At 35.5% G+C, this 23521-nt stretch overlaps 1 protein-coding gene across 1 annotated transcript; it reads right to left on the bottom strand.

The window, feature by feature from the left end:
- Positions 1-20966: 20966 nt before the first annotated feature.
- On the bottom strand, positions 20967-22271 carry LOC110703840. Its single transcript, XM_021881623.1, has 2 exons — positions 21238-22271; positions 20967-21052 (listed from the first exon to the last, which is right to left on the bottom strand). Exons 1-2 carry the CDS (start codon positions 22055-22057, stop codon positions 21012-21014), a joined length of 861 nt encoding a protein of 286 aa, XP_021737315.1. The 5' UTR covers positions 22058-22271; the 3' UTR covers positions 20967-21011.
- Between the last annotated feature and the right edge of the window lie 1250 nt (positions 22272-23521).

Genomic DNA, 23521 nt, shown 5'->3' with positions numbered 1-23521 from the left:
TTTTTTTTAGTTCTTGTTCCCCTTATTCTGTATAAGTAAGAAAGTAGTGTGATCTGATTTGTAGTGAACCAGGTGTTCAACTATGGCATTCTTGTATGAATTCAGCCACGTGCAAGACCCAATGAACCGATCTAGGCGCTCTCTAACCCGAGTTTCAATGGTGTTTCCCCTTTCCCATGTATACCAACTCCCACTATAACCCAAATCCTAAAGCTCGCAATCATCAATCATGCCACGTAAAATTTCTATCTCCTTCCTATTTATGTCATTTTCCCCTTCAATCTCACCATACGAAAGAATTTCGTTAAAATCACCACCGAAAAGGATAGGATATGGTGTTTCCCCTTGTTGCCTTAGCCTTTGGTAGTGGTTTTCAATATCGTTGGAGTTGGTCTCAATAATCGATACGAAAAACTACATCCAATCGTGGTGATTATTGTAGTTATTACAATCGCTACAAATATGTAACTCGTTTTCTTTAAAAAAAAAACATGCGTATCTATTACAATCGCTACAAATATGTAACTCGTTTTCTTAAAAAAAAAAAAAAAAAAAAAAAAAAAAAAAAACATGCGTATGATCTTTACAAGATTTGAACATGCAACCTCAAACTCTTATAATAATTGTTTCACCAATAAGCTATGAAATATTTTATGTATTCTTTGTCAACCAATATTTATATATCTAGTGTTGAAAAGGTTTTTCGTATAGATTTTTAGGATTCAGTGGCGATTGTAAATGATACGATTTCTCAAAATTATATAAATGTGTAAAAAATAATGTGGATATGTATTATTATGTTTACCGTATTGATTTATATATATGGGAAAACCATGGCGATTGTAAAATGATATGACTTAACTATTTTACAAACATACTTGCATATTGTAGCGAATGTACAATCGCTACGAAATAATCGTTACGAAAAGACATTTTTCTTGTAGTGCCTGTGTAATACCACAAAATACATTTTTTGATAACTGCCATTAGTCTGTCGTTTGGGGTATTTTACTAATTCACCATATACACATGTTTATAAAGTTATTCCACTAGATACCATTAAATTAAAAGATATTTCACCATATACCTAGAATTTGCAACGGCTATTTTAATCGTTGCATCTACTATTTTTTTGTTGTTTCACTACTCTTCTCTTGAGCACCTTCAACATGCTCTCATCTCCATGACATTGTGTGTCTATCCTTTCCCTGCTTTGAAATTCATAAACCGAAAGGACATTTTGCTCGGCACTACCCTTGCACCATCGAAATTTCTCTCATAAATCACACTTATAGTACAACTTTTATGGATATTTTGCCGAATCACAACTCCTTATTGCAAATTTTTTTCCCACATGTACAAGCTTTGTTTGGCATTCTTATGTATGCATATTCGTAAGATGACAATAATGATTTCGAGTGTGTTGACATCTTTGCAAATGCTTTTAGAAGGGTGAAGTACTGCCTCAATTCCTCAAATATTATGTTTATATACATTAACTATTCGTTATAACAATCAACGACTAATTTTATAAACATGGGTATATTGTGAATTAACTTTATAAACATGGTTATATGGTGAAATAACTTTATAAACATGGGTATATTATGAATTAGTAAAATACCTCAAACGGCAAGCTAACGACAGGCTAACGGCAGTTACCAAAAAAATAACGGTGGAAAGAGATAGAATTACATATAAGGAAACACAATGTTACGTGATGGCTATTTTTCTAAGGTGTTTGCACAAATGAAAAGGGAGAAATAAAAAAATCATTCGAATTTTAATATTAGGTTTTGTTTGGTTGCACAAAAGAACATGCTGTAGGACACATGCCATCAACTATACTTTGTGAAAGACCATAAATAATACGGACAATTACATTTAGCCTTTGAGGGAATTCAAAAACTGCTTTTCTTCATCGGCAATATCTTTTATAAACTAGAAATTCATGAAGATACCAAGTCATACAAATCAAACAAACCCAATTAAGTGAAAGAATTTGCTAATCTTATCAAGAGCCTTTACAAATATTGGAAGTTCACAAAGTCTTATATGTGGATGGCCACAACCATTATAGGGTTACTTTGCTAGTGTAATGGGGATTACTTAATCATTGTTATAGAGTTACTCGATTAGTGTTATAGAGGTTACTTAACTCTTTGATCTTCTTTTAATTTTCCACAAATTTTATTTGATCTTCTTCAATAATTAACCAACTTCCCCTGTAATACCTTTACAAATTACAATTATATTCTACTCCGTTCTTCCCATGATTTGAGAATATCATATCCTAGACCTATATGGTCTGCCAAATAACAAATAGGTATAGAACTTAACACCCTCTGTCCATTTGGGTCTAAAAGTTAGCAACGGAGACAAATAGGTATATAACTTGCACCTTGGCGACAAACAAACCTAAAAGTTGGCCTAATTAAGCGCATGAATTGCAGTTTCGTGTATGTCCAGGGGCGGACTTGGCCTTGTGCCTGGTGGGTCAAATGACTCACCAGGGCCCAAAAAAATTTTTAATTTTTTTTTTAAAAAAAAAAAAAAAATTATTAGTTTGTTAATTTTAGTCTTGTCAATTTTAAGCTTGTTAAATGTTAGTTAGTATTGTAATCTTGTCAATTTTCTATTTGGATGATCTTTGTAAATAATTTTTTTTGGGAATTTTGGTAAAAATTTTTTTTTTTACATATTTGGTTATCGATTGTGAGTTTGTGACTCACCGGTCAGAAATTCCTAGGTCCGCCACTATGTATGTCAAGTATAGTCCAAATATCTTATACACCATGCCTCCCCAAAATTTCAATCCTTTTGGGTTCATTTCGCGGTTATTAAGAAATTTAAATAAAAAGAAATAACAACATATTGAAAAGATAAATTTAGCGCTTTGTAAAAAAATAGAGAGATAAATATTAAAAATACATGAAAAAACAAAATTTTATATAGGAAATCTAATTTTGCACAAATATTTTTGTAAATTGGAAGATATTTTAATGCAAATGAGTTGATCATTTTAGAATGAATTAAAATTAGTCCGGTCGAATTTTGGGGACGGAGGAAGTACTACCTTTATTTTTTTTTTTTTCCCTTTTTTTATCCGTACTAACCTAGTTAATTTAAAGGGTAATTATGCAATCCAGTCATTAATTCGATATTGTTATTGATTGTTTATTTTGAAGGATATACTTCATATATATCGAAGGAGTACTTTACATGAAGTAAAGAGAAGAAAATGAGGTCTGAGTCTCCAACGATTCATTTTGTAGGAGATTCAAATACGGGATGGAATCTCACTTCCAATCTCTCTTTGTGGGCTTCTTCCCACAAATTCTACGTCGGTGACACAATTGGTTCGTTCCCATTCTCATTCTCTCCTTTTTTTTTTTTTGAAAAAAGTACTGCTAGTTTGTTGGTTGATTTTTGTTTTTGTTGATTGATCAATGTTAGTTTTTTTTGTATTTTTTTTTTTCTGATCAATGTTAGTTGTGCATGTTAATTTGTGCTTGATCTTTATTTATTTATTTAGTGCAATTTAATAATTCATTTTTTATTTCTTTTGGCAATATCTATTCTATTATTTAAAAAGAAACACTCAAATATCGTTAATGCCATTTATCATGTTGACATAGAATAATAAATAAAAATAATATAGGAATGTCTGTCAATTGTACTGACTATAAAACTAGTTATATACAATGGGTCTGCGATAAATTAAGATAAGTTTAGATGATCAAAAATAATTTGAAAAGAACAAACTTATTATTTTTTGCTCTTATAAAACAAGTTTAGAAATGTTGAGAAAAGTTCAGTTAAGATGAAAAGAACATACCTAATTTTATACAATATAAATAGATTGCATTGCACTTGTATAATTTGGGATAACATTCAAAGTTGATTTTATCAAGGAGCGTTTGATTTAGATTTAATTTATGAAGAATACGTACGCTTTCAATTATTGCACTTAATTGATCTATAACTGTTGCTTTTAATTTGGTTCTTTCAAGAATTAAAATGTTCCCTTCTTCTTTGTTGCTTAATTAATGTTATTAATAAATATTAAAAGAGCACGGCCTAATCGACTAATTGTACCGTTTATCTTTGTTCTTTGGTGCTTTTAATTTGGTTTCTTTACTTATGTGATATATAATTTGACGTTGCAGTGTTTGACTATGACCCTGAAAAGCACAATGTAATTGTACCGTATGAATCATATTATGCCCAAGGTCTAACCGACCGGTCGTAGACCTACTATCATTCTGATGAATATGATGATGAAGGAGAAACAGCTATTACGGTCTACGAAACGGGTCCATGGCATTTCGTGTGTGGCAAATGTTCGGCACATAAACTTACTATTCAAGTTGAACTTCACCCTGAGGACAACAATCACAACATTGCCAAAATGACGCAGTCCGTACAAAACAAAGAGGAAACCAAGGATAACAAGTCATAAACTTATTTAGCTATGATTATTTTACAATAGTTACCCTAAATTTGAGTTCATTATTAATTATAATTGGATCATATAAGTCATAACCATCCTATATCTATCTATCTTTATTATATAAGGGGATGGGGGAAGAGAGATGGTGTCTTCCCTTTAAAAAGACTTATATACCTTTAATGGTTTTAATAAATAAATACTAGTTTTAGGCTTGACAATGCGTGTTTTGGCTATTAGATGACATTGATGCCAAACAATCGGAATTTATTATAAACAGCTTCTTATATATTTAACTCATAAAAAATGCTCCTTTGTTGCACATAAAACAAGAAGTATGATGCTTGTGGGAGGTAATTTTCAGAACAACCCCACTGGCTAGGAATAAGTGTCTACCCTGCTTTTGATGTGATGATTGTGAGAGTTACCATCCTTTTGGGAAGTTGTTAACATGATCTAGATTTCCACCTATGTCAGATTTTAGGGCCAAAATCCTTTTTATCATGTGTCATTTGTTTTTTGCTATTGCATGACTCCATGTTTTAGTTATGCGAATCCAAGAGATTCGAGTTCGGGATAAATTACTTACTTTAGGGATTTTTGGCTTTCCATTCAGTCATATATTTATGAAGGCATGCATTGTCTTGATTAGAAGTGACTTTAATTATGTGAGGTGCAAGTAGTTAGGGGTGTTCACTTTGAATATTGACATAGTTTTGATTACCGAAAGCAATTTAACACTTAATTAAGTGTAACTGTGCAAGAATTGAATTTTAGAAATACTTTTGAAAACATTTTGATTTGGAAATTGATTTGAATTACGAAGAAAGCTATAGAAGAGCTTTTTTGCATTAATTGAGTTTGGATTCTTATTTGTGAAATAAAGTTATTTATTTCACAAAACCATTAGAATAAAACGGAAATTCATTTAAAAGCTACACTGATTCCCGCCGAGAAGGAGGAAATTTTGAGTTTCAGGTCCTCGTTTTACTGTGAGTCTGTGATGGTGCGGTACGAGGTGCCTCATGTGTTTCAGAGTCCCCTGGAATGCTTTTTTGTTGCTTTCGAGTTTAGCTTTGTTGATTACCTTGAAAACTTGTTTGCAGAAGTTTTCAAGGTGTGAATTGGATTAAAAGGGTGCCTTTATGTGTTTTGGATTTAAAAACTCATATAATTCTTGAAACCTTATTCGAGTTGGATCGAAAAGCTAGGTGCTTTAATGAAGAAACTCAAGAGCTTCGAAGACATTCGAAGTATTCTTGAGTGATCTTCTAGTGGTTTTGAGGTTTTTTTAGTGTTTTGATCCTAGTGATCTATTGAAAACTTGTCTTTGATTGTTTGACGAATAGAGTTTGGATTGAAAAGGTGTTTTGGAAGTCAACAACTTTAATGATATTCGAAGTGTTCTTGAGGTATCTTCAAGTTATTATTGAAGATGTGTGTGTTTTGAACTTTGGAAAGGTAGGAAAACAAGTTTTGTAGTGTTTTTGGAATTTGTTTTGGACTGAAAAAAGGTTTTGATTTAAGGAATTCAAGAGCTTCAAAGTGTTCTTAAGGAATCTTCAAGTTGTTCTTGAACATATGTGTGTTTTGATTCGAAAGAGTATTTTTAAAACTTGTTTTAGATTGTTTTTGAAATCAAATTTAGGTTGAAAAGTGTTTTTGGATGAAGATTCTCAAGAACTTCGAAGGTATTCGAAGTGTTCTTAATGACTCTTCAAAGTGTTCTTGAAAAAACATGGATTTTGATCCTAAAAAGCTACTAAAAACTTGTTTTTAGGTGTTTGTGAGTTGCTTTTTGGATTGAAATCAAAGAAATGGGTACAAGATAGTTTGAAGGTAATTGAATTTAATTTGGTTGAAGAATCACTTAAGTGTGCTTAGAAGGGTCATGAACCCTTCTTAAAGCACTTTCTCTCTCAAGAATTTTCTTTTTCTCTCTTTAAGTGGCTCTAAACTCACTCCAAAAACTTGTGAAAATGAGGGGTTGAAGAGGGTATTTATAGGCAATGGAAGAGAGGCAAAGTCGGTTGAAAATTAACAAAATGTGGGCCAAGTCCCACCACGCCTAGGCCAGCATGGTGAACTGGTGGGTGGCGTGGTGAGCTGGCTCGCCACATCAGCATATATTTGAGGTTTTTTGGTCATAACTCTTCGTACGTAGCTCCGATTTGGGCTGTAATATACTGTTGCAAAGGTCTTTTTGAGACGCACGATTTGATGTAAGATATGTCCAAATTTAGATTTTTGATCGTCCCATTTTTTAGCCGAACACGTTCAGCTACCTTGCTTGTTTTTCCACTACTTTGTCATTTTCTTTACTTTTTGCCAACTAACCTTGCTTGCGTCATGCACATGACATCACTATGATTATGTATGGGTGATGTCAGCACTCTTTGTGCCCCAAGTAATGTGCTTGCGGCTCAAGGAATCTCCTTTTTATCTGTTTCGCAACCTTTCGTTTAACTGTTTTGCTGTTCGCGTTTTCTTTTTCAGTTTATAACTTTTTGCATACAACTCTGACTGAGTCTAGGTCAATGGCATTGGAATCCTTTCCTTGAAAGATTCATATTCATGTATCCTTTGTCAGTATTTGACAGGTGAGTTGGATTTTGACTTTTTTATCTAGGGTTTCTTGCCTTCAAGCTTCAGTTTTTCACTTCGCTACTATATTCAACCGCTTCTGATTAGGGTGCACCATAGGTAGTTGCAAAGATATTTAAGAGGATCACAATCCCGTTTATGTTTCTTGAGTGCTTTAATTCTCGGTTTTTCAAAATTTCCGATTTTCGAGCGCCTTAGACTGTTATCCCTTGCTTGGGCTTTCAAGAGATTTGTGAAACTCCAACGAGTGCTTGTTGTACACTATTTCAGAGGTTTTTTAAGAGGCATTCATTCCTATCCTAGTTGCAAGTGTGTTTGGTGTTGTGCCAGGTCAGAATTTAAGCTTTGTGCGGTGTATGTTTTTGCTTTTTAGAAGGTTTCTGAGTTGTTTCGGCTATCTCATGTTTGTAATTGACCCTAAATATCTAAGAAGAGTACTTGAATTCCTAAGAAAGTTTCTAGAGCTTAGGATTTTGTGTTTGAAGGAAGCTTTAGTGTTCCTGGGACTTATTATTGCGCCTTAGCACCTATTTGGCCGTCACTATTCGTCATTAAGCCTGAAAGGGGGGACACTAGATTTGGTGTCTACAGAAGCCCCTACTTAAACCGAGTCTGTAGAGGGTTTAACCTCGTCCCTGGTAAAAGTAATCGAAAGGGACAGAGGATGATCGCAATGCTTCTACGCTTACGACCATCCTTTTCCACCGTTACTTTCAAGGAGGAAGGCAATAGTAATTAGTGCAATGCGTCATGGAAAATTAAGAGGAAGTTGATTCCTGAGCCTCTATAGGTATGTTTGCTTGAATTTTGGAAAAAATTTCCGTTGCTTTGTCCTTTAACGTTTTGATGGCTTTGAAATTCTTGAAAATTCCGACTTTAGGATCTCAGAATGCATGTGCTCGAAATTACTCTTAACAGAATCTCATAATGCATGTGCTTGAAAATTCCGGTGTCAGGATCTCATAATGTAAATGCCTAAAAATTCCAAGGTCAGGGTTTCGGAGTGCATGTGCTTGAAAATTCTGATGTCATGATCTCATAATGCATGTGCTTGAAAATACCTATGTCAGGATCTTAGAATTAATATGCTTGAAAATTCCAATGTCAGGACCTAGAAATGCATGGTTTGAAAACTTTAAGGTCCGGATTTTGAAGCGCATGTTGTTTAAGTTTGATTTTGAGAACTTCGAGGTCAGACACTCAAAGTGTATGAATATGTTTGGGAGCTTCGTTCGAGGTTTAGTTCTCGAAGTGCATGAATATGTTTTGAAACTTCGAAGTTTGGATCTCGAAGTGCATGAATGTGTTTGAAAACTTCAAGGTCTGGTTCTCGAAGTGTTTGAATACTTCAAGGTCTTGTTCTCAAAGTACTACTACAAAAATTTACCCAAGAAACCGAGTAAAATAGGTGTAAGAGACCGTAAAAGTTCCGGTGCCTAGATAATAAATAATATCGATTTTGAGATGCGCTTTGTTTGGTCAAGGATAACTCTTGTGGTCGGGACGAGTTTTAACAAGTTGAGATAAATTGAGCTATAATGTGATTACTTTAGGAGTACAAACTTTGAGGGTTTGTTGAGAATTGAGACTGGATGTGATGGATGAGTCCGACAAAGATTGATGTAGGGATTGAAACAAATTTTGAAGGATTATGGCTAAGAGGGTCTGGTCGCACAAAGTGCGGTGTCTGTCTATTTATCCAAAAGTGAGATTAACCCCCAGTATTGTTGGGGATTTTGTGTTTAACAAGGGTCACAAAGAAAGCAAACAAAATAAACCGGTAAAATCTTCGAGGCGTGAACGGGATCACTTTCCCAAAAGTATAATAACGACCCTATACTACAACCGGGTTTCACGGAAATTTACTTAGGAGATACAACGAAGAACAATTGCAATCACAAGTAAGATGATTACAATTCAATGTAGATAAACCTTTGGATTTATGATGATGATAATAAGTTGCAAAAAGGTTTCAAGAAAAATAAATTTCTGATTATTTTTCTCAAGTTCTCTCCAACATATGTTCTTAGAACATATATATATTAAAGCAAAAAACATTCCAACAGCCACGAATGTAACCGTCAAAAACCAAGCAAAACTGTCAAAATACTGATAGCCTCAAACGTCCTCCCTGACTCGCGCACCCGATCGGACCTGCCGCCGCCCGATCGGGCTAACTGGAACGTCAGAATTTAACTGACTCTCGCGCTCGATCGGGCCGGCCACCGCCCGACCGGGCGGCAGAGACGATTCCAGAACTGACCCTCGCGCCTGATCGGGCGAGCACCACCCAGATCGGGCGGTGAACCGGGCGAGCTGCTATTACTTCTCTAAACCGCGAAGTGTTCTGCCTACCTTAAACCTTTTTACCAAGGTTAATTTATCTTGTTATTTGCTTTAATAATCTTATTTAATTAATCTACAACACCATATCCTAAGTAAATTAATTAATTAATTACATGAATTTTGTCTCCAATTCTCAAAATAGTTCAACAAGTATGTGTGTAGATAGTCTTGAGAATCTCAATGCAGAGATGTTGCAACCAAAATTGCGGTCCTTGTGAGACAAAATTCGGTAAGGAGCCTGTAGGCCACCACAGAGCTTGGTGTTGAGGCAAGGGTGCAACTGTTGTATACTTTGGTGAAGTTTTACTACTTAGGTCGGGAACTTAATAGTGTGTAAAGAACACAAGCTCTTGAGTCGATCGGGAACTCAAGTAGTGTACTGAAAAAACACTAGTCCCTAATTTATGTGACAGCATGATGTGGCATGGAGGGCATGAGTTGGAGAGTCCTTTAAAGGTTTTGAAACATCGAAAAGGCTCTGAATTTTTTACTCAAAGTTAACACTAGAAGGGAGTTGTGGCTAGCCTAGATAATATTGGATCAAAATCGAGTCTATGTCGGGTTCTAGATTACAATGGTGCTTCAAGACTTCAAGAAAGTCAAACTTGTTTTGGAAAATGACTTTGTACCTTGAAAAATGATTTTAAAAAAGAAATGGTTGCACCTCGAGAATAGAGGTTTTTTGAAAAATCATTTTAAAAAGGTTGGAGAACGGTGTGTGATCACACCTTGAGAATAGAGGTTTTTAAAAGTGGTGTGGTCAGGCCTCGAGAAGAGGCTTCCTATACATTCTTGCGAAATCAGACCATCGTAATTCTGCTAAGATGATTATGACTTTTATGTTTTTGTGCCCTAAATTTTGCCCAAGCTGCCCTTTTGGGTTTTCAGCCTAGCCGGTTGCCTTTTTAATGTTTTTTGCCTGGGTCGCCCATTTGGGTTTTCAACCTAGCGGGCTTTGGACATTGCTCATGAAGGACCCTGTTCAGATTCAAGGGTTTTGCTATGACCAAAAGTTCGGATAGTGGTTGATTTTGGTAGCTAGGCATGGACTTGATTCTATACGCAAGCCCCCAGTGTGTTTTTTAATTTTTGGTAGGGAAAAATGTAGTCTTTCAGGGTTTTCTGTATCCATCCCATGGAGGGAATAGCATTTTTGGGGAATTCACACCCATTTTGTGAAAGAGGGTTTGTGGAGGAAGTAATATGTTTAGAGAATTTAAGGTCATTTTGTGGAAGACAATTTTTCTGTGGGAATTTACACCCTTTTGAAGAGGAAATGATTTTGAAACTTTTTGGTGGATGAGAGTTTTTTGGGAATTTCAAACCAGTTTTGTGGAAGAGAATTTTGTAGGGGAAATTTGAACCCACTTGGCAAGAGACTGCGATTTTTCAACTTATTTTCTTGACTATTGCATATTGAACCGGGATGTTTTGAACTTGGAATTTCGGATTGTGGTGCTATGAAATGGGACATGAGGTGCAACTTTGTACTGTGGATGTTTTTGTGAGGGTTTGGAAGTTTGGAGGAACACAATTTGTGGTGCGATGAATAAGGGCCTTATGAGAAAGTCCTTTGTTCTTCTTTTCTTTCTTTTCGGTTTTTTTTTTTCTTTTGGTTTATTTTCTTTGTGTGTTACATGAAGAGCATTGATTTTAAAAGAGCTTTAATTTTTGAAAACCTTAGATCATTTTTCTAAGGTCATGACAATAGAGTTTGGGTACTTTCGTCATAGAAGTTGAAGCATGTTGCGGCTAGTAAATATTCACTTTATTAATACAAAGGAAAAATTTTAAAGTGACTTTGAGCATAGGTTGTTTATTAGACAACTCTGATTCCTAAGTGACATAGACTCGACAGAGTGAAACAAAGACCATTATTAAAGATCTAGGTGGAAGGACTCTCTGAATCGACATAAGGAAAGATACAACAAGCACTTTGAATTTTTTTTTTTTTTTTGAGGCCGATAGAACTACAAGTGAAAACCTTTAGGAGTTCCTTCATCACTGTCTATTTCAAATTGATCTTTGTCTTCTTCATCCTCGTCATTTAGATCTTCTTCATTGTCCTCAACTAATCTAATTTTAGTTTAGTCATCAACTTCCTGTGACCATATGTTGGATGAATGCCCATCAAGGAGACCATTTTCAATGTCTCCCCCAATTTCCTAGGCCTTTTTGAGAGTCTTGAGACAAAGGTATTTCATGTGAGCCTTGTATTCTGGTTGTAAGCCTCTGATAGAGATTTTCACTAGTTCCTCCTCGGGAGGTCGGGTCATTAGTCTAGAAGCTACTTCTCTCCAGTGACAGAAGTAGGCAGTGAAACCTTCGTTATGTTACTGATAAAGGATCTCCAACTCCCTAAGACTTGTTTGCAGTTGAATGTTTATCTTTTACTGATCAAGGAAGGCTTGAATTATATCCTTCCAAGTTGCAACATCCTTCTCTTTGAGAGAGTAAAACCACTTCTGGCATGTGGGCTCAAGCGACATGGGGAAGATCATGGGAAATAGGTTCAGATAAATTCCCTTGATGACCATTATTGCATAGAAGTTTTTGAGGTAAAACTTTAGATTATCAGTTGATTTGAACTTCGGATTGTCTTCAACTGAAAAACCCTAGGGCCAGTTTACTTTTCCCTTGAACCCATAGTCATTGTCAAGCTCGAAGTAATCACCACGACCGGTGATCTTGTGCACCAGGCTCGCAAGACGTCTTTTCATGCCTTCAATAGGACCTTCAATAAGATTTCAAATTTGCCAGCGAGCTCGGATATGGTGAGCTCAAATTGTTTCGAATTGGCACCTTGTTCCATTGAAATCTCTTTACTATTAGGCACATGAGGGCACTCCCTTGAACCTGGACCAATCGACATACACTTCAGATGTTGTTCATGTCAAGGCGAACCAAGTAACGGTTCTTGAAGGAAGCCACTATAGTTTGACTTTGAATTGACTTTTGGCCTAAATTTGACCTACAAGGAATGACTCTTTGTAAGAGTCGACAAGGATTGACTCGGTCTGTATTTTAACCTAAAGGGAATGACTCTCTGTCATATCAGAGTCGAAAAGGACTTACTCAGTCTAGATTTTAACCCGAAAATAAATTTTGGTTTAAAGAATCATCTATACTATATATTAAAAGGCGTTCCTAATCAAGGATACACGCCATGTGTCACCTATCTCCATCTTTTACCAAGAAGATGTCACGTCACCAAGGAGAATCATAAACCAACGATACACGTCAAATTCAAAAATGCTTATGTCAAGAATTGAAACCGGGTCCATTAGAAAATGAATAAGAAGTCAAATCATCTTTACTATCTAATACTTTTGCTTATTTATTAATCTTAAAATATAGTTAATGTAGGGCTGTAGGACTTTTTTTTTCCTTACGAATTTTTTTTTTCAACTAAATCTATTTAAAGTTAGAATAGATTTAGGATTATTATAATACATGATTCCTAAGAAAAAAAATAAGAAAACTATAAGTAGTGAATAATATTTAACGTTAGACCCGGGGCATCGTCCGGGCTAAACACTATTTATCATTTTAATTATGATATGTTTTTTTAAATTTAATTTTTTAATCCTAGAATTAATCAAGGAAAATAGAAAAATGATTATAGAAAATAAAAAATTAAAAAAAAAGTTTGACCAAGCATTTAAAATAATGAAAAAATCAACCAATAGGATTTATGAATAAGAATGATTATACTAGAATTTTTTCGGTTGTATTTTGTTTAATATTCTATATTTTGTTTCACTATTTTTAAGAATTTATTAAGTAACGGATTAATAGGGTACTTGGGATCGGATCTTGTTTTCTTAGAAAGGGCATCGTAGAAATATATATTTGGGGGCATTTTTTTATTATTAAATTTAGCGTTGTGATGTGAGAAATTTACGGTTATTAACTTTGAGTTACTCAAAACTAATTTAAGGTATAGCTGTAAGCCGTATAGATTGTGAGGTGGTGATAACTGATAAGTACACGACAATATGGTTTTTAGATATCCATCAATAATAAATCATTTGTTGATTTGTTTCAAGTGATGGAGAGAAGATACAAAAGAGACAATTATAAGTGGAATGATTATGATTTTTCTTCATTCATCCCTCTTTTCTCATTTAAGAAAACACTTGAATTTGATTTGTGGAATATATGGTAATTTTATTTATTATAAAAATGGGTAATAAGTTGATCTTGAGGACTAATTTGAGTTGCCAATTCGTCCTTGCGGTGGTTAGTAGAGAAAATATGGGCTCAATATTCCGTCCAAGTGGAGTTTGTAATTTACAATTATCCATTCCACTACTTATTGATTTTCAATTCATCCAAAGTGGAGTTGTGCTAATTATTTGTGTGGACTATTATCTTTAGCTTAATGGGTTGTGTATAAGCTGTTGGAATCAACCCTAGCCCAAAGCAACCTTTTAATTTGATACATTGCAAAATTATTAAGTTAATGCAGATCCCAAAACTTATTCTTAACTACTTAATATGAAGTACTCATAAGCACAAACTTAGAAATTAAACATTACCAAATCCAACTCTTGCCCCCAATTCTTCTATAGTTGTATTTATTCTTCTATGCCCTCAACTCTTGCCCTCAATTCTTTTATAGTGAGACCTGATCGTCAATGCAAGTTGAATATCCTTCTGCATCATAGCAACGTGTTTCTTGTGAACAGCACAAAGACTAGCATCTTCAAATAAACCAACAAGGTAAGCCTCGGATGCAGTGGCGGATCGAAGATTTCCGACATGGTAAGTCACTGTCAATTATTGATCACCTGTGAAAATACAAAAAAAAAAATTCCAAATCTTGTTTATAATTAATTTCAATCCAAAGACTATAAAAATTAACAATAAAAAAAAATATTTCACCAAATTGATTTCAGTCTAAAATAGGACACAAAAATTTATACTACAACCAAATACTCCGTAGTACTTAAAAATTCAATTTTACAAGTTGAAAGTAATACAAATTACATGTTACAAACAAATAGTACTATAAAACTATTACATTAGCTTTATGATTTTTTATTTAATTGATAAGATTTGTGGGAAAATATTAAAATTGGTTGCACAAATATAGGATATAAATAGAAGAAAAAATTATTAATAATTTATTAATTAAAAAAATGAGATAACTTAAGAGACCAATTATAAAGTATAACCGGTCTCTTAAATGAAACAAGAAAGCAGCGCTAAAATTGTGACTTGCAATAGCAGCATCAAAGAGACCTGTTACCTAAATAACTGGTCTCTTTGATTTTTTTAAAGTAAACTCCTAACGAAGTGCAAAGCTCTTGTAACAATAGCAGCATCAAAGAGACCCCCTCTCTTCAATAAGCGGTCTCTTTAATATTTTGTTTTAAAAAAAATCAATTTTTCCTTGTTACTGCTAAGCCACGTGTGCACCTAAATAGATCTGCCAATGCTCGGATGCCTCTTGAAGGGAAAAAATAACATGACTTTGAAAATGCATATAGCAAATTAGTCTTTTGATACTTCTGAATCTTACTTAGGGCAATGGTGCCAGGCCTGTACATGTGTTTCTTATTAGGTTTATTATTGCGCGCTTCATTAATTAATCTCTCCATAGCGGACCGACTTACGAAGGCTAATTGCTTGAAAAGGGCCTTCCCCTGGTAAACTTGCGCATATTTTGTTTCGTTCGAGCCATTGATCTTTGATAAATGATGAATTGTGGAAGAAATGAATGAAGAGAGAAAGTTTTTTCAAATTATGTAATCTGATTATTTTGGGACAAGTTTTAAAGGTGCCTACTTTAGGGCTTTATTTAATGGAAATAAAAAATAAAATAAGTAGAAATTTTAATTTATTAGCAGCAAATCTTAGCCATAATCTAATTGCATCAAAGGATTATATCACATCATAGATCAAAAATATTTACAAAATGAGTATGTATTATAACGTGAAATTTTCTTCACTTAAAAAATAAAAATATTTTCTCATGTTAGACGAGCATGTAATACGGTCGCACATCATATTGCTAGATAGGATATCGGTATGAACGATGAACTAGTTTGTATGGGTCCATTCCCTTAAAGCATCACAACTCTGACGGAAATTGATTTAACTTTAATAAAATGCTCATGCTACCTTTCTCAAAAAATAAAAAATAAATATTTAAAAAATAAGTAACAGATCAAGAAAGGCTATTTTTTTTTATCTTTATAACAAAACTAGATGAAGCCCGTGCGATGCACGGTTTCTTTAAATTTTTTTAAATAATTTTTTTTATACATATATTTATGTGCTAAAATTTGTTATATACTTCTGTCAAAATAAATAAAATTTGTTATATACTAGATAAGTCCCGTGCGATGCACAACATACAAAAATTTCTTTAAAATAAATATTTATTTTACATATGTCCCTTGTATGAGATAAATTATAAAAACATAACCATTAATTGAAATACTATTTAGATCTAACTAATTTTGAAAAAGTGTATAGATTTAAGTAAATTATGCAATACGAATTACTCTTTCAGTAATCATATTTTGAAGCCAAATAGTAACTCAAATTCATCATAATATAATATATAGAATATAACATAATATAATAATAGTTTTTTTTTAAAAAAAAAAACTATTGTAATAATTTAAGGCAATAAATACAAAAATATGATGTCAACAATTAATTTAGGAGGTAAAAATTCAACTACAACTTGACATGTGTACAATTTAAAAAGTGATGATGTTAGCGGTTATTGTTTTAATTTATTTATAGATTTAGATAAAATTTATTATATCAAAATATAAAATTTTATATTTAATTAATTTAAATTGGGAAATCTCATTCGCCGATTTTGCTTACATGTAATTTAAATTATTTAATTCTAAAAGAAATTAATAATCTCGTATTTAATTGGTTACCACTAACATTTATTATCCTATATGGTGAAAGGGTAAGAGTATTTCATTACTTCATGAATACAAGGTTACAATATTTATAATACAAGAGTATCTCCTAAAGATAGGTAGCACTAACTAATTAAAGAATAAAATATATCTAATACAATAAGAATATTGAGAGAAGATAATAATATACAATAATAGAATATCACAAGATATTTGCATGATCAAAAGATATACTACCTCCGTTTTTTTTTATGTGCAACTTTGGCACATAAAACGGTTCACGAGGCAAAAGATTGAAGGGCAAAGATTAAGAAAGTATAATGGTGATTAATATATTATAAGAGTATGTAATTAAGGTGGAGAGAGAATGTTTGAATAATTAATCAAACCACCCATTGCCACCACCAAGACCAACCACCACCGCCGCCGCCTTCACCACCACCACTGTCGGCTTCACCACCACCGCCACTGGCTTCACCACCACCACTACCACCCCCACAAAACCACCACCACAACCGACCCCACGAAACCACCACCACCCTCACGTCTTTCCTTCTTTTTTCCGGCAGCCCCCTCCCTAACCAAAAAACCCAGATCTAACCCAGACCACCTAGACCCACATCTAACCCAGACTACCCCACCACCTAGACCCACATCTAACCTAGACCACCCCACCACCTACGCCACCAAGACCCAACCCTAACCCAGACCACCCCACCACCCAAACCCACCTCTAACCCAGAAAATCAAAACCCAGAAAATCAAAATCAAAACCCTGAAAATCAAAATCAAAATCAAAACCCTGAAAATCAAAATCAAAGATGAAAGAGAGAAAGCCGGTGGTCATAGGGAGCAACAATTGGGCCGGAATCATCACCGGTATCCGAGAACCCACCACCGCCGGCGCCGTGAACAAACTTGCAGGCGTTACCATTCGAAAAAGGGTCGTTCAAGAGACCCAGTTTTCGTTCAAGAATTCGGGTCTTTCATTGATGGGTTCGGGTTTGGATTCGTGTTTCTGGGTTTTGTCGATGAGAGGGAGGAAACGACGGTGGCGGAAATGGTGGTGGTGGAGAGGGCGGAGATCGGCGGAGACGACGATGAAATGGGGGTTGTTGGGGAGGTCGGAGTTAGGGTTTTGAGGGAGGAAAGAGGAGTAGGTGGAAACGATGAGGGTGTTGCAGGGGTGGAAAAGGAGGCCGGGGCGGGTTGAGACGACCGAGAGGATGGTGGAGATCAGGAGGAGAGAGAAAATGGAGGTCACCGACGATGACGCCATTGAAGGAGAAGTGAAGAGAGGAGAGAGAAAATGGCAGATTTGGGGGAATTTGGGATTTCTGAGGTGATGAAGAAATTGGGAATGAATTTCTGAGGGGAGGTAGTCTTGGAGAAGGTACAATTAGGTTAATGATTTTAGATTAGATAAAAAAGTTATTGTGATTAAAATAAGATAAGGATAGCATTAAGAAAATCTGAATTTTTAAGTAAGGGTAAGTTTGTAATTTTCAGGGTTTTTATTTACCAAAAATAGAATGAAAAAGGAAAGTTGCACATAATAGTGAACGGACTAAAATGGCAAAAGTTGCACATAAAAAAAAACGGAGGTAGTATGATATGCATAAATTACGGTTGTGATATCAAGGAGGATAATATCAATATACTTCCTTGATATTATCTCCAATATGCCCCGCAAGACGGACGGTGGGTCGGTGAGTCCGATCTTGATAAAGAAAGTATCCAACCGTGGTCTAGATAATGGCTTTGTAAGAAAATTCGCAAGTCGATCACTAGTGGGTACATGAACAACCCGTAGAGCTTTCTTTTGAACTTGTTCTCGGATGAAATAGTAATCGAGAGCTAAATGTTTCATTCTTGAGTGAAATACTGGATTTGCGCTTAGATGAGTAGCACTTAGATTATCACAATATATAACCGGTGTGTGTGATAAACGAACACCTAGCTCGGTTAAAAGATTATGAATCCACATAAGTTCAGCGGTAGTCGATGCAACTGACCTGTACTCAGCTTCTGTTGATGAGCGTGCTAGTGATTTTTGCTTTTTCGAGCTCCATGTGATAGGATTTCTACCAAGGAAGACTATGTGACCCATTGTAGAGACGTAGTCATCACGATCACCCGCCCAATCCGCATCGGAGAAAGCATGTAGTGTAAGAGGAGAGTCACGATATATATTGACACCTTTGTCAAGAGTGCCACTAAGATATCGCATAAGCCGCTTTAGAGCAGTCCAATGATCATTGGTTGGACAATGCATGAATTGTGAGAGCTTGTTAACAGCAAATGCTACATCGGGCCTAGTGAGAGTAAGGTACTGTAGGCTTCCAACTGCAGCTCGGAAGTCTTTTGGTTCCTCCAAGGGAACCCCTGATGCAGATAAATGTTGTGTAACAATTAATGGTGTGGGCACAGGCTTAGTGTCAAGCAGGCCCATGCGATCGAGAAGATCAATGATATATTCCCGTTGATTGAGAAATAATCCAGACGAAGTAGGCTGAACCTCTACCCCGAGAAAGTAAGAAAGTGTACCCAAGTCCTTCAAGGAAAATCGAGTTGCAAATTTCTGAATGAAACCATCAAGAAAAGCGATATCCGGACCTGTAACAATAATATCATCCACGTACACAATTAGATAGATAGGTGTAGTAGAGTGATGTAGTATAAAGAGTGATGTGTCGGATACACATCGTTTAAATCCTTTTTCGATCAAGAAATTTGTGAGCTCGGTGTACCAAGCCCTTGGTGCTTTCTTGAGACCATAAATAGCCTTCTTTAGTCTGCATACATGAGTAGGAAAATTAGCATCAATAAACCCGGGAGGTTGAGACATGTACACCTCTTCATGTAAAGTTCCTTGTAAAAAAGCATTGTTAATATCGAGTTGGCGAAGATGCCAATTTTGAGTGACTGCTAGGCTTAAAAGAGTACGAATGGTGGCCGGTTTGACAACCGGACTGAATGTCTCAGAATAATCAATACCCGGGCGTTGTTGAAAGCCCTTTGCTACCAAACGAGCTTTGTAACGCTCAATAGAACCATCTTTATTGTATTTGATACGGAAAACCCATTTGCATTTCACAATATTACGAACCGTATCAGATGATGTTAAATCCCAAGTACCAAGTTTGTGTAAGGAAGCAAGTTCTTCTTCCATGGCTTTTCTCCAAAGAGGATCTTTTAAGGCTTGCTTAACAGAGGTAGGGGTCACTGGTTTGGAAGCTATGGTTGTTGTATGGGCATATTTTGGGTTTGGTTTAAAAATATTATTTTTTGATCTGGTAATAATACCTTGATTTGGGTTAAGGGGTGGGTGGTCAATTAATGGGTTGGTTGGATTAGGGGTAATTGATATGGATGGTGAATGAGCTGAGGTGTCATTGGTTAGTGGCTCTTGAATTGGAGTATGACTTGTGTGAGGTGAAGAGTTATACGTAAGATGAGGAGTGTTGTGTGAGGATGTGGGCCTTGGTGTAGGTGAAGGACTAGGAGTGATAGATTGTGGGCTTGAATCTGGTAACATGGGTTGGTGGGCCGTGGGTAATGGTGGAGAAGATGGTGAATGAGAGGTGTTGATGTTAGGTTGGGCATGGATTAGAGGAGTAGAGCTGTTGGCAGATGCATTTGAAGAATAAGGAGGAGTTGATGGTGTAGGGCCTGGTGAGTCCGGATGTTCATCCGTAGGTCTATGCACCGGGTTGTGTAAGATTGGTAATTTGATTGAACACGAAGTATCCGAATCAGGAATAGAGGCAGTGGTATCCTTTTTCAGAAGGAGTGTATGAGGAAATTCGGTTTCAACAAACCGAACATGCCTAGACACATAAACTCGATTTGTAGTAGGATCTAGACAATAGTAAGCACTTTGAGTTTTAGAGTAGCCAATAAAAATGCATGGTTTGGATTTTGGATCAAGCTTGTGAGATGTGTATGCCTTAAGCCAAGGGTAACACAAACACCCAAAGCTCCGTAATTTCAAGTAATTAGGAGCAAACCCGAATAAACAATGATACGGAGATTTATGTGATAAAGTCAGCGTAGGAAGCCTATTTATCAAATAAGAGGCAGTGGGAAAAGCATATGACCAATAAGAAAGAGGTAATTGAGCATGAGAGAGGAGAGAGAGGTCGGTTTCAACAATGTGTCTATGACGGCGTTCCGCAAAACCATTGTGTTCTGGAGTGTGAGGGGTAGAGGTAAGATGAGATACACCATCAATAGTCAAGAAAGATGCTAAGGCCTCATATTCACCCCCATTATCTGAGTATAATATTTTGATAGACCTTTCAAAAAATTTCTCGACTAGAGCTTTAAAACGAATAAAAACGGCTTTAGTGTCGGATTTATTCTTAAGAGGATAAAACCAAATATATTTAGTGTAATGATCAACAAAGATAACATAGTACTTAAAGCCATCAAGAGAGTGGATTGGAGCAGTCCATAAGTCAGTGTAAACGATATCAAGAGGAGATTGAGAAAGCAAAGTAGAATGATTAAAAGGAAGTTTATGACTTTTATTGCATTGACAAGCATTACAATTGAAAGTCAATGAGCTAGAGACATCTAGATTGAAATCTGATATAATTTTCTTAAAAATAGGTAAATACAGATGGCCAAGTCGGTGATGCCAATTTATTGCCGGAGATTTGATAGAGAAAAAGGCTGAAATGAGTGAAGGGGATGACAACTCATATACCCCGTGTTTAGTTGGACCCTTGATAAGATGTGCCCCCGTGAGCCGATCCTTCACAAGAAAAGAATCAGAAGAGAATTCAATGAGTAAGTTATTACCAAAACATAATTGGGAAATTGAAATAATGTTGCGTGTCATAGAGGGAGCACATAAAACATTAGACAAATGAATGCGTTTAGAGGAAGTAGGGAGAAAAAGTGAGCCTGTGTGTGTAATGGATACTCCCATCCCATTACCTATGACAATCTCCTCAGTACCATCATACGGGTGGTGAAGAGAAAGATTGGAAAGATCATGAGTGACATGGTGAGAGGCCCCTGTATCCAAGAGCCAATTTGTTGGTTGAGATGTGGCAGCGGTAGTAGCTACATGTGCTTGCGGTGGACGTTGAGAGGTAGAAGACGGTGGCAGAGTAGGCTTAGCATTAGAAAATTTTTCCTGAAAGATAGGGCAGCGGTATAAGGAATGACCAAGTGTATGGCACCATTGGCATTTGCCTTGGTAGCCCTGAGGTTTGGTATTGGTATTGGTTTGGTTGTGCTTCTTATAAGGAGCATCAGATTTAGGTGGATTGGGGTAAGAGTTGCGATTGTAGGAATCAGTAGGATAAGTGTTTGGGGGATGAGAGCGAGTGGTGGTAGCATGAGCGGTGACCGGTAGCGGGGTAGATGTAGAGGTCTTACGGATACTGACTTCTTTGATAAGAAGCTTCTCATGCAATTCATCGAAGCTAATTACGGTATCACGACCATTGACAGAGTCAATCACAGACTGATATTTATCATCATCTAGACCTTCGAGTACTCGCTCTATGAGATCATCTAGTTTGTAAGGTTCGCCGAGGACGGCTAACTGATCTACACATATGCGAATTGCATTCATGTACTCGGTGATTGTTTGAGTACCCTTTGTGATAGCCTTCATGTTAGCTTTAACAAGCTTAGCATGACCACGAGAATGACGAGCAAAAGTGTGGGCAAGAATATCCCATGCCTCCTTGGTGGTAGTAGCACGTGAGACAAGGGGGACGATAGACGAATCTAAGGTTCCAATCATGGAGCCAAATAGGAGTTTGTCTTGTCTAACCCATGTAGTATATGCTGGGTTTGATGAAGAGACGTTATTAGTGGTGAGTGTCGAAGGCGGTGCGGCATGTGAACCATCCAAGAACTTGAAAAGTCCATAGCCAATTAGAGTGGATTCAAGCTGCAATTTCCATGAAAGGTAATTGGTATTTTTGAGCTTAATGATATTAGTGAGATCAACAACAATCAAAGGGTATTATTATCAACTTGAACCGATTTTCCCTCATGATAAGAATTAGTATAATTGAGTATGAAGATTCTTCGAATGAGGGCTTTGCAATTGGCAAATCTCACATCACATAACTATGTCGATATTGCTTTAGATCATGTGGGATATTTACATCTTCAGTTCGTAATAAAAAATGGTTGTTTACATCCTTTTTTTTTCTCCAAATCATAATCATGGAAGGAATCAACAACTTTTGAGGGTAGATTTATAATCTTAACCCTTCACTAAGAGCTTTGTGCTGATAACATGTTATAAAATTAAAGAGAAAGAGGAGAAAGTAAGGGTCTATGGGAGAGAATCGATCAGCCTATTTCTATCAGTGTCGTCTCAAACAATTTTGGGGTCCAGAGCAAAAACTTAAATAGGGGCCCCGATCCTAAACTACGAAGTGTATGCATAACAAAATTTGATACGAGAGAGAGAAGAGGGCAATATTACATTCCTTCTATTTGATGATAATCGCAACACTAACGGATATATCGATGTGCAAATTTGACTATTAATATTTGTAATTATATATTATTAAAAAGTATAAAAAAAATAATAAAAAAAAACTAATATAATGAATATAAATATAAAGATTAATCCATAATTTTTACATGACAACATATGTAATTTATATATTAGTAAAAAGTATTGTCAAAGTAAGTATATAAATAGCGTAAAAGTCAAGCTAGATATTAGAATTATCATTAAACGGACATAGTAAAAGATTATTAGCATGGGCCTATGGGTAAAACTAATGATAATATATCAGAAAAACCAAATACTTTTCATATCTAGTATTAAAAAATCTAGTATTTAAAAAATTTTATTTTATTTTGTAAAAAAAAAAGGTATTTATATAATAATGAGGCCCGTGAATAGAGGGGCCTGAGTCGTCGCTCAAGGTGCTCCCCCTAATAGATTACCCTGATTTCTATTCCAATGATGGGGTATTGAATATACAACATAACCCTTTATATTCACTTATAATTGTATATTAATAATTTGTGCAGTGGAAACAAAAAAGGGTGATATTGTTTATGAAGAAGCAGCTAAGTCTAAATCAAAGGGTAAATCTTATAATTAAAGGGTAAACAATTTTAATCTGAAAAAAGAAGCTTTTGAAATGTATAACGAATTGAATATGCTTTTAGGAACAGTTTTGGAATTGGAATTGGGAAGAGTAAGAGGAGTAAAGATGATTCATTTTTTATTAAAAGA

Source organism: Chenopodium quinoa, unplaced genomic scaffold (genome assembly GCF_001683475.1).
Source record: "Chenopodium quinoa cultivar QQ74 unplaced genomic scaffold, ASM168347v1, whole genome shotgun sequence".
Taxonomy (NCBI): Eukaryota; Viridiplantae; Streptophyta; class Magnoliopsida; order Caryophyllales; family Amaranthaceae; genus Chenopodium; species Chenopodium quinoa.
This window is presented reverse-complemented; position numbering and strand designations above follow the sequence as displayed.

What these genes read in the sequence shown, in the direction of transcription:
- LOC110703840 (XM_021881623.1), bottom strand. Translation starts at nt 22,057, where the DNA reads ATGATTGGAACCTTAGATTCGTCTATCGTCCCCCTTGTCTCACGTGCT. An exon ending in TACTGAGGAGATTGTCATAG is followed by an intron (nt 21,053 to 21,237) that starts GTAATGGGATGG and finishes TTTCTTGTGAAG; the next exon opens with GATCGGCTCACGGGGGCACA.